Raw genomic sequence first — 10703 nt, forward strand, 5'->3', positions numbered from 1 at the left:
TATTATATGTCGTACAATTAATTTATATGAAGATACTTGGTATTTATAAATAAATGTGATCCCAAATATTGAACTAATGATTGATTCAATGATTGTTACTTAAGATAATTGAATCTCAAAAATTATTAAATTATTTGTGAATTGATCGCAACCGATCTTATACTATATCTGAAATTCGAAATTTAATTATGATAATATTTTATTTTGAAAACAAATTTTAATTTTTATATTTAAATTTATTATTATTTTTATTTTATCTCAAATTTTGTATTATACACGGATATTTATCAAATTTTGTAAAAAATAATATTGGACGTGAAAGTTTTGATTTAATAAAAAAAATTATTAAAGTAAATAAAAAAATATATCTTTCAATTAAGATTCCTATATAAATCCTCCCCCCTGGGTGTTATGTTTCACAAAAAGCAAACCAAGAAAAAGAAATATTCTCAACCCTTTTGCCATGCCGATATATCAGTTAATTTTGCTTGCTGCAGCTCTCATGATTACGGCCACTGGGGGCGAAACCAGTATTCAGCAACAAACATTTGTTGCATGGTGCGTCGTCAGAGACGGCGTAGAGAACTCAGTGCTTAAGGATAAACTGGACGACATTTGTTCAGCAAACCCTTCGGTCTGCCTTTTGGTGCAGAAAGATGAACCCTGCTACCTCCCAAACACCCTCAACAATCATCTAACTCTTGTTTTGAGTACCTTATTTCAGCAGCATCCGAATGAAGCCACATGCAGCCAAGGGGTTTTCTTTGCATCTACCACAGCATGCTTGCTTTTTGTGTGGTGTCGGCGCAGAAATTCTACCGCTGCAAATGATGAGAGAGCCCCTGGCCGGCAGCATTCTACCGCTGCAAATGATGAAAGAGCCCTTGGGCAGCATTCCCAGCGAGCGTTGCTGTGGAACATCCTCGGCCGATTCCTGATTTCCCATTAATAATATAATACATATATGGCACTGTTTGGTTTGAGTGATAGGATAAGTAATCCATAGATAAGTAATATAATGTAAATTAAAAATAAATAAGAAAAAATAGTTAATACATAATTTGATTTTATGGATAGATTATAATTTATTTGATGTAATTGATGTAAAATTATTAATTAATAAATAGATAAATAATATGACAAAAATAAGGCAAAATTAATTGGGATAAGTTATACATAGATTAATAATACATCAAACCAAACCATGCCATATAGTCTATTAATGTCTCTTGTTTGGCTTATTCTAGGAGGTATGCTTACTTATTAGATCGTCCATAGCTTATTTACATTAAATATCGTATGGTTCGTGTTTTAATTTCTATGTTGCAATAGCTTCCACTTAATTTAATATATACTAGTGTGTATTTGCGTGTGTATGTAATATGTTAAATTATATATATATATATATATATATATATATATATATATGTACTCGTATTATTTTTCAAATGAATCATGAGAACTGTAACAACATTATCCTTAGTTTTGGCAATTATCTATCGGAATTTCATAAACATACCAAAAAACTGTTGCGATGATGCATGGTGGCCATTGAGCTTAATTAGTCCTAAAAAACTGAGTGCACATTATATAAACGTAGTAAATGATCGATCCCCCCCTTTTGAAGCAAATGTTTGATTGAATTATATTATTAATATACACATACTTGATGATAATTGCAAGCAAAACTTTTGTTTGATCTACATACAATCATAAAATATTAGAATTTTTTTGCTTCAAGCTATGGTTGAATTCAAAATATTTTTATTGTTGGAAAAATTCCAATTGAATAGACCGTATAAAATACTAGTACATGATAACATGATATAAAATTTTCAAATGAATTTCTAAATTTTCTATATTATTATATGTCGTACAATTAATTTATATGAAGATACTTGGTATTTATAAATAAATGCGATCTCAAATATTGAATTAATGATTGATTCAATGATTGTTACTTAAGATAATTGAATCTCAAAAATTATTAAAATTATTTGTGAATTGATCGCAACCGATCTTATACTATATCTGAAATTCGAAATTTAATTATGATAATATTTTATTTTGAAAACAAATTTTAATTTTTATATTTAAATTTATTATTATTTTTATTTTATCTCAAATTTTGTATTATACACGGATATTTATCAAATTTTGTGAAAAATAATATTGGACGTGAAAGTTTTGATCTAATAAAAAAAATTATTAAAGTAAATAAAAAAATATATCTTTCAATTAAGATTCCTATATAAATCCTCCCCCCTCGGTGTTATGTTTCACAAAAAGCAAACCAAGAAAAAGAAATATTCTCAACCCTTTTGCCATGCCGATATATCAGTTAATTTTGCTTGCTGCAGCTCTCATGATTACGGCCACTGGGGGCGAAACCAGTATTCAACAACAAACATTTGTTGCATGGTGCGTCGTCAGAGACGGCGTAGAGAACTCAGTGCTTAAGGATAAACTGGACGACATTTGTTCAGCAAACCCTTCGGTCTGCCTTTTGGTGCAGAAAGATGAACCCTGCTACCTCCCAAACACCCTCAACAATCATCTAACTCTTGTTTTGAGTACCTTATTTCAGCAGCATCCGAATGAAGCCACATGCAGCCAAGGGGTTTTCTTTGCATCTACCACAGCATGCTTGCTTTTTGTGTGGTGTCGGCGCAAAAATTCTACCGCTGCAAATGATGAGAGAGCCCCTGGCCGGCAGCATTCTACCGCTGCAAATGATGAAAGAGCCCTTGGGCAGCATTCCCAGCGAGCGTTGCTGTGGAACATCCTCGGCCGATTCCTGATTTCCCATTAATAATATAATACATATAGGCACTGTTTGGTTTGAGTGATAGGATAAGTAATCCATAGATAAGTAATATTGATAGGTTACACCTAAAAATTCAACTGGGCCTAAGCCCAATCATTAAGGTCCACTCCGAATATTTTTAAGGCCCAAGCTTATTTAAATATTATATATATTTAATTCAAGCAGACCCTGAATTCTACAAAAGCCCATAAGAGGCTCAAGCCCATGAGGCTCTCCAAATATCTATAAATAGCTCAAGTCACCTCATTATTAAGGTACACACTTTCTTAAGCAATAGATCGCTCTACTCTCGATTATTATTCCTTGAGTAATAACTGACTTGAGCGTCGGAGTGCCTTCGCCGGGAACCCTCCCGGCTCCTCTGACTTTGTTTTGTGACGTAGGAACAACCCACTGAAGATCTTCATCGGGAACATACAAGGACTTACTGATACTCCGGACTTTGCGGAAGCAACGTGTCACATACAAGTGATTTTTGGCTACATCAGCTTGGCGCCGTCTGTGGGAAACTGTTCATTACGTCATTGAGAACACATATTACTTCAAAAATGTCTCAAGGAAATATTAACAATGGAAACGCACCGCAGAGTATTACTCTCACCCGTGAAGACTTGACCGCGCTAATGGAAAACACAGCCGCACTCGCAGCAAAAGATGCAGTTGCTCAGTACCTAGAAACTCGCAAGCGCAAAAGCAGCAAGAAAAAGGCTCAGACTGAAGGCTCGTCATCTCTTGACCCTAATAACGGAGACCCAAATAAAGATAAATCTAAAGTGAATGATAAAGATCAAGGGGGGACCAAGAAAAATACTACTCAGAAAGACGGCGAAGCAAGTGTTCACACAGTTCATGACATTTCTGGCGAAAACAAGATCACTAATCCAGCTCGGAAGGATGTATCTCGCACACATGTAACTGGAGAGAATATTTCCGCAATTTTGCCGTCACGCCGAAGCCCCTTCACTGATGACATATTATCTGAAGCATTACCAAAGGGAGTCAAAATCCCCAGCTTACCTGAGTTCGATGGAACGAGTGACCCCCAAGACCATATTGACAAATTCTACGCGAAAGCGGATTTGTATGATATCACAGATGCTGCATACTGCAAAATTTTCCGAACAACATTATCAGGAAGAGCGCTCACATGGTTCAACAAGTTACCCTCCGGATCTATTGCCAATTTGGAGCAACTTACTGACTGCTTCATCCAGCAATTCTCAATTAACAAAAAATACCCAAAAACAGCAGCATATTTGTTCACAGTCATTCAAAAAGAAGGAGAATGTCTGAGGGACTATGTTCGGCGATTTACTCATGCGGTGCACGAAGTCTTACATGTGAACCATGATTTGTTAGCCGGAATAATGCAGCAAAACTTGCGTCATCGGAAGTTCAAGGAATCAATAGCGGGAAGGCCGCCCAAAAACCTAGAGGAATTACTGGAAAGAGCTGAGAAATACATTCGGGTTGAGGAATCTATTGAACCACACTACCTGAATAAAAGAAAGAGAGAAGAAGATAAACCAGATATTAGAAAGCGAGACGAGAAGCGAATAGCACAGAGCCCCCGTCTCCAGAATACACCCCTCAATGCACGTCTGACCGATATACTGGTAGTGGCTGAAAAACAAGGATTGTTACGTCCCCCTCGCCCAATGCAGAATAACCCAAAGCGCCTACGTTCGGAAAAGTATTGTCATTTTCATAAAGATAAAGGCCATACTACAGAAGATTGCTTCAGTTTGCGAGCAGAAATTGAAAAACTCATAAAGCGCGGACATTTGGGGAATTTCGTGGACAAGTCCCGCGGTGAAAAACGAGACGACAGGCGTCGGGACGAACAACCAAAACATGACTATCAAAAGCGCCATGACGAAGCTGGGAAACAGCATGAACGAGCGGATGAAAATTTGCCCTCGGGAGGGATAATCGCCGTAATCACTGGGGGGCCTGCTTGTGGCGACTCGAACAATGCAAGAAAAGCTCTTCTGCGAGCAGCAAAAGGAACCAACAATTTATCCAGCCCCACATCCTTGTCAATATATGAAGTTGAAACCATCCAAGATGGATTATCATTCAGTGACAAAGATCTGGAGAACCCTCGGGGTACCCATAATGATGCTTTAATCATCTCAGCCACAATCTCCAATTTTTGGGTAAAGAAAATTCTAGTGGATTCTGGAAGTTCGGCCGACATAATTTTTCATAATGCATTCGTAAAGTTGGGTATTAGTAATGCACAGTTAACTCCAGTCAACACTCCACTAGTCGGATTTTCCGGAGAAATAGTTGAAGCTTTGGGAGAGGCAACGCTTCCTCTATCCTTGGGTTCTTACCCCAAGCGGTCTACTAAAATGGTGAAATTCCTTGTGGTAAAAGCTTCATCTGCGTACAATGTGATATTGGGACGACCAAGTCTCAATATATTCCAAGCCATCGGATCGTCATATCATATGAAGCTGAAGTTTCCGACGCCAGGAGGAGTAGGAGAAGCCCTTGGTGATCATCGTCTAGCTAGAGAGTGTCATGTAGTGACTCTGCGGGGTTCGTCAGAAAATCGGAAAAGACAAGTCTCTAGCAAGGAAAAACCACCAAAACCCGAAAAGCTTTTGCGTGAAAACGGAATTCATTTGGTGGATGAAGAAGCTGAGAGCAAAGAGAGAATAACAGCAACTGAAACTCTGAAACATGTGGCAATCATTCCAACTGATCCCAAGAAAACCCTAAAGATTGGGACCGAATTACCTCCTGAGCTGGAAGAGAAGTTGAAAAATTTTCTTGGTCGCAATCTGGACGTGTTTGCTTGGGGTGATGAGCATCTGCCAGGAATACCTCATGAATATGCGCTTCATCACCTCCGTGTTGATCCGAAAATGAGACCGGTGAAGCAAAAGAAAAGAGCATTTGGTCCAGAGAAAAATCGGCATATAGCCGCGGAAGTGGAGAAACTCTTAGTGGCAAAGTACATCAGGCCAGTTTCATACCCAGATTGGCTTGCAAATGTGGTTTTAGTACCAAAACCTGGAGGAAAGTGGCGTTTGTGTATAGATTTCACTGATCTCAACAAAGCATGCCCCAAAGATCCGTTTCCACTCCCTCGAATTGACTTGTTAGTCGATTCGACAGCAGGATGCGAGCTGCTCACTTTTCTTGATGCATATCAAGGATACAATCAGATCGGCCTAGCGCCAGAAGACCGAGAAAAAGCAAGTTTCATCACTGATCGAGGAATTTATTGTTATGATGTAATGCCGTTTGGTCTGAAAAATGCTGGAGCTACCTATCAGCGTTTGGTAAATAGCATGTTCGAACAATTGATCGGGCGTAACATGGAAGTTTATATAGATGACATGCTCGTCAAAAGTATTCAAGCATCTAATCATTTGGAAGATCTTGAGGAATGTTTCAGTATACTCAGAAAATACAGGATGAAACTTAATCCGGATAAATGCACTTTTGGTGTACGAGGAGGCAAATTTCTCGGTTATATGGTGTCAGAACGAGGAATAGAGGCCAACCCTGAAAAAATCAAAGCTATTTTAAACATGAATCCTCCGAAGAGTGTAAAAGGCATCCAAGAATTGACAGGACGTTTGGCCGCCCTCAACCGATTTATCTCAAGATCTGCAGACAAGGGTTTACCATTTTTCAAAATGTTGAGGAGTGGGAAAGGTTTTCAATGGACAGAAGAGTGTCAGCAAGCATTTGACGAGTTGAAAGTACATCTGACCTCTCCGCCGTTGTTGGTGAAACCAAACGACGGTGACACCCTGTTAATTTATCTGGCAATATCTGCGGAGGCGGTAAGTGCAGTATTGGTCTCTGAAGTAGGACGTGAGCACAAGCCAGTTTATTATATCAGTCGAACTTTACACGGAGCAGAATTAAGATATACAAAGATCGAGAAACTGGCACTGGCTTTGGTAATTGCAGCGAGAAAATTACGTCCTTACTTTCACTCTCATCCAATAATTGTACTCACCAATCATCCTCTCAAGCAAATTATCTCGAGTCCTGAAGCATCAGGAAGAATGGTTAAGTGGGCTGTTGAACTGAGCCAATATGGAATTGAATATCGCCCGCGTCCAGCGATTAAAGCGCAAATTCTGGCTGATTTTCTAGTAGAAATGACAGTAACTCAAGAAGAGAGTTCCACCCAAACATGGATGGTTTATGTCGACGGGTCATCAACCTCTACGGGAAGCGGTGCAGGTATAGTTGTGGAGAGCCCACAGGGAGATAAATTTCAATATGCCGTCAAATTTCTATTCCCTGCAACGAATAATGAGGCAGAATATGAAGCTTTCATCATGGGAATTAAATTGGCCCTGTCAGTCGGAGCAAGAAGACTGACGATACACAGTGACTCCCAACCATAATCCCATACATAAACAAAATTTTTTCTCCAATCGTTTTTTGGAGATGGACAACGAGATAAAAACTTACAATCTCCCCGAGGTAGAAAATAAGTATAGGAACCCGACATGGAGCGACGCACCGAGAAAAGCGCATAGAATAAGTCTATAGTCGGGGACATTTTAATTTCACTCACTCTACGTAGGAAACACGTAAAGAGAAGAATCGCACTTGGTGTTAATTGACTTAAACTCACCCCGAGACTATCTACAATTTCTATCAAAAGGGCATGAGGAGGGAGCGAGAAACCAAAATTAAAGTACTCCAGATATACAGTAAAATATCCCGGAGGCGGTTCATGGCAAAGATCTCCATTTTTGGGAATCTTAAGGATATTTTTAGAGGATAAGTCAAATTTTTTACTTGGACTTAAAATCTCTGACTCGTCCAAAAGACGCTCGCTCACTCCTCCCGAAGACTCTTCAGAACCACTATTATCACAAGAATTCGGGTTACTATCAATTTTTAAATAAGGTGATACCACTGTTTTCAAATCACTCAAAGAATATAGACACTCGTCAATTTCACTGTCACCGCTAGACCCCACTGGCGAGAGGGAAAGAGTATCTCGGTTAGCAACCAACACCGAAAATACTTTACCCCGTGGAGGATGCCCTGCAATTATTTTTTAGAAAAAATATATATAAAATAAAAATATATATTTTACCAAAAAATAATATTTTGTATAGATTAATTAAAAATAATAAAGCAATAATAGCATCAAATACGTGGCAATTGATTATATATATTTATTAATATGGTTCCTGTATATATATGTATATATGCGTCTGTCCCTGTAGCCCGCGGTTTATCATCGTCAACTTCATCCACAACCGCCGGCCATTTTCTCCGACTAGCTTTCATCAACCGACCTCTGCGAACCCGCCACCATCTTCAACAGCCACCATAGCTCCGTCGAGTCCAGATTTGGACAGCTTATATGCTAGTCCATGGCTGGAGCGTCGACGAGAGTTCGTCACCGGAACATCGCCCGTCATCGAGCCCGTGCAAGTTCCTTTCCTTTCGAGTCCAGATTTGGGCATATCCACGATCAGTGGATGCGATCCCAGGGCTGGCACTTGATTCCTCGGCATTACCACGCCTTCGCCGATTCGGGTCCTTCTACAGTCACTTCCAGATTTGGGCGCGTTCGTGTCACCGGAACGCAACTTCATGGCGGGATTGTGCAAAACCCCGTGTTCGTCGCCGTACCTTGCCGTTTCCTCGTCGAACGCTGCTGCTGGTTTGGTCATGGATGAAGGAGCCGAGGACAACTGATGGAGTGGGAGAAAGGATAGACACGCGCATATACATACCATAAACACATACGTACGACAAACAATATGCATATGGATAAGTTTGCACGTGAAGCAGATAATAAAACAAAGTGATAAATAATAAATAAATATCACATATCAATTTTTAAATCAAGTTGTGTCATTGCTACCTGCCATATTGATTGCCTTTTCCCTTTGATTATTTTTAATGGACCGTGAGGAAACGAATTCTGCAAATACAAATAAAAAAGAAATTCAATGGGTTAGCACGTTGTGGTAAGCATACTGTGCTGCTGAATTTATAATCACAGTAGTTGGTAGAGTTCTACTGGGATTCTATAATTAATATTCTAGTAGGATTTTGATTCCTATCAATTACGCTCTAATTATTATTCTGCTGGGATTTTAATTCTATTGCATCCCAGTCCTACTACGATTTCTCCATCTTGGTATATCCAGGTCGATCCCCGTAATTTTCGCAGTGGCTCATAATATTCGTTCTCGGAAATTAAATTTCTGGCAATACTCCGGTAAAAAATCTACTCTCGATCCTCTCAACACATGCGACACGCCCGAGAGTGGGGGGCCTATGATAGGTTACACCTAAAAATTCAACTGGGCCTAAGCCCAATCATTAAGGTCCACTCCGAATATTTTTAAGGCCCAAGCTTATTTAAATATTATATATATTTAATTCAAGCAGACCCTGAATTCTACAAAAGCCCATAAGAGGCTCAAGCCCATGAGGCTCTCCAAATATCTATAAATAGCTCAAGTCACCTCATTATTAAGGTACACACTTTCTTAAGCAATAGATCGCTCTACTCTCGATTATTATTCCTTGAGTAATAACTGACTTGAGCGTCGGAGTGCCTTCGCCGGGAACCCTCCCGGCTCCTCTGACTTTGTTTTGTGACGTAGGAACAACCCACTGAAGATCTCCATCGGGAACATACAAGGACTTACTGATACTCCGGACTTTGCGGAAGCAACGTGTCACATACAAGTGATTTTTGGCTACATCAAATATAATGTAAATTAAAAATAAATAAGAAAAAATAGTTAATACATAATTTGATTTTATGGATAGATTATAATTTATTTGATGTAATTGATGTAAAATTATTAATTAATAAATAGATAAATAATATGACGAAAATAAGGCAAAATTAATTGGGATAAGTTATACATAGATTAATAATACATCAAACCAAACCATGCCATATAGTCTATTAATGTCTCTTGTTTGGCTTATTCTAGGAGGTATGCTTACTTATTAGATCGTCCATAGCTTATTTACATTAAATATCGTATGGTTCGTGTTTTAATTTCTATGTTGCAATAGCTTCCACTTAATTTAATATATACTAGTGTGTATTTGCGTGTGTATGTAATATGTTAAATTATATATATATATATATATATATATATATATATATATATGTACTCGTATTATTTTTCAAATGAATCATGAGAACTGTAACAACATTATCCTTAGTTTTGGCAATTATCTATCGGAATTTCATAAACATACCAAAAAACTGTTGCGATGATGCATGGTGGCCATTGAGCTTAATTAGTCCTAAAAAACTGAGTGCACATTATATAAACGTAGTAAATGATCGATCCCCCCATTTTGAAGCAAATGTTTGACTGAATTATATTATTAATATACACATACTTGATGATAATTGCAAGCAAAACTTTTGTTTGATCTACATACAATCATAAAGTATTAGAATTTTTTTGCTTCAAGCTATGGTTGAATTCGAAATATTTTTATTGTTGGAAAAATTCCAATTGAATAGACCGTATAAAATACTAGTACATGATAACATGATATAAAATTTTCAAATGAATTTCTAAATTTTCTATATTATTATATGTCGTACAATTAATTTATATGAAGATACTTGGTATTTATAAATAAATGCGATCCCAAATATTGAATTAATGATTGATTCAATGATTGTTACTTAAGATAATTGAATCTCAAAAATTATTAAAATTATTTGTGAATTGATCGCAACCGATCTTATACTATATCTGAAATTCGAAATTTAATTATGATAATATTTTATTTTGAAAACAAATTTTAATTTTTATATTTAAATTTATTATTATTTTTATTTTATCTCAAATTTTGTATTATACACGGATATTTATCAAATTTTGTGAAA

The 10703-nt window shown here is 37.5% G+C and overlaps 1 protein-coding gene across 1 annotated transcript; it reads left to right on the forward strand.

Annotated features, from left to right (window-relative positions):
• The first annotated feature begins 3375 nt into the window (after positions 1-3375).
• On the forward strand, positions 3376-7209 carry LOC140867824 (uncharacterized). The gene has a single exon (XM_073272880.1). It carries the CDS (start codon positions 3376-3378, stop codon positions 7207-7209), a length of 3834 nt encoding a protein of 1277 aa, XP_073128981.1.
• The last annotated feature ends 3494 nt before the right edge of the window (positions 7210-10703 follow it).

This window comes from Henckelia pumila, chromosome 4, assembly GCF_033568475.1.
Source record: "Henckelia pumila isolate YLH828 chromosome 4, ASM3356847v2, whole genome shotgun sequence".
Classification (NCBI taxonomy): Eukaryota; Viridiplantae; Streptophyta; class Magnoliopsida; order Lamiales; family Gesneriaceae; genus Henckelia; species Henckelia pumila.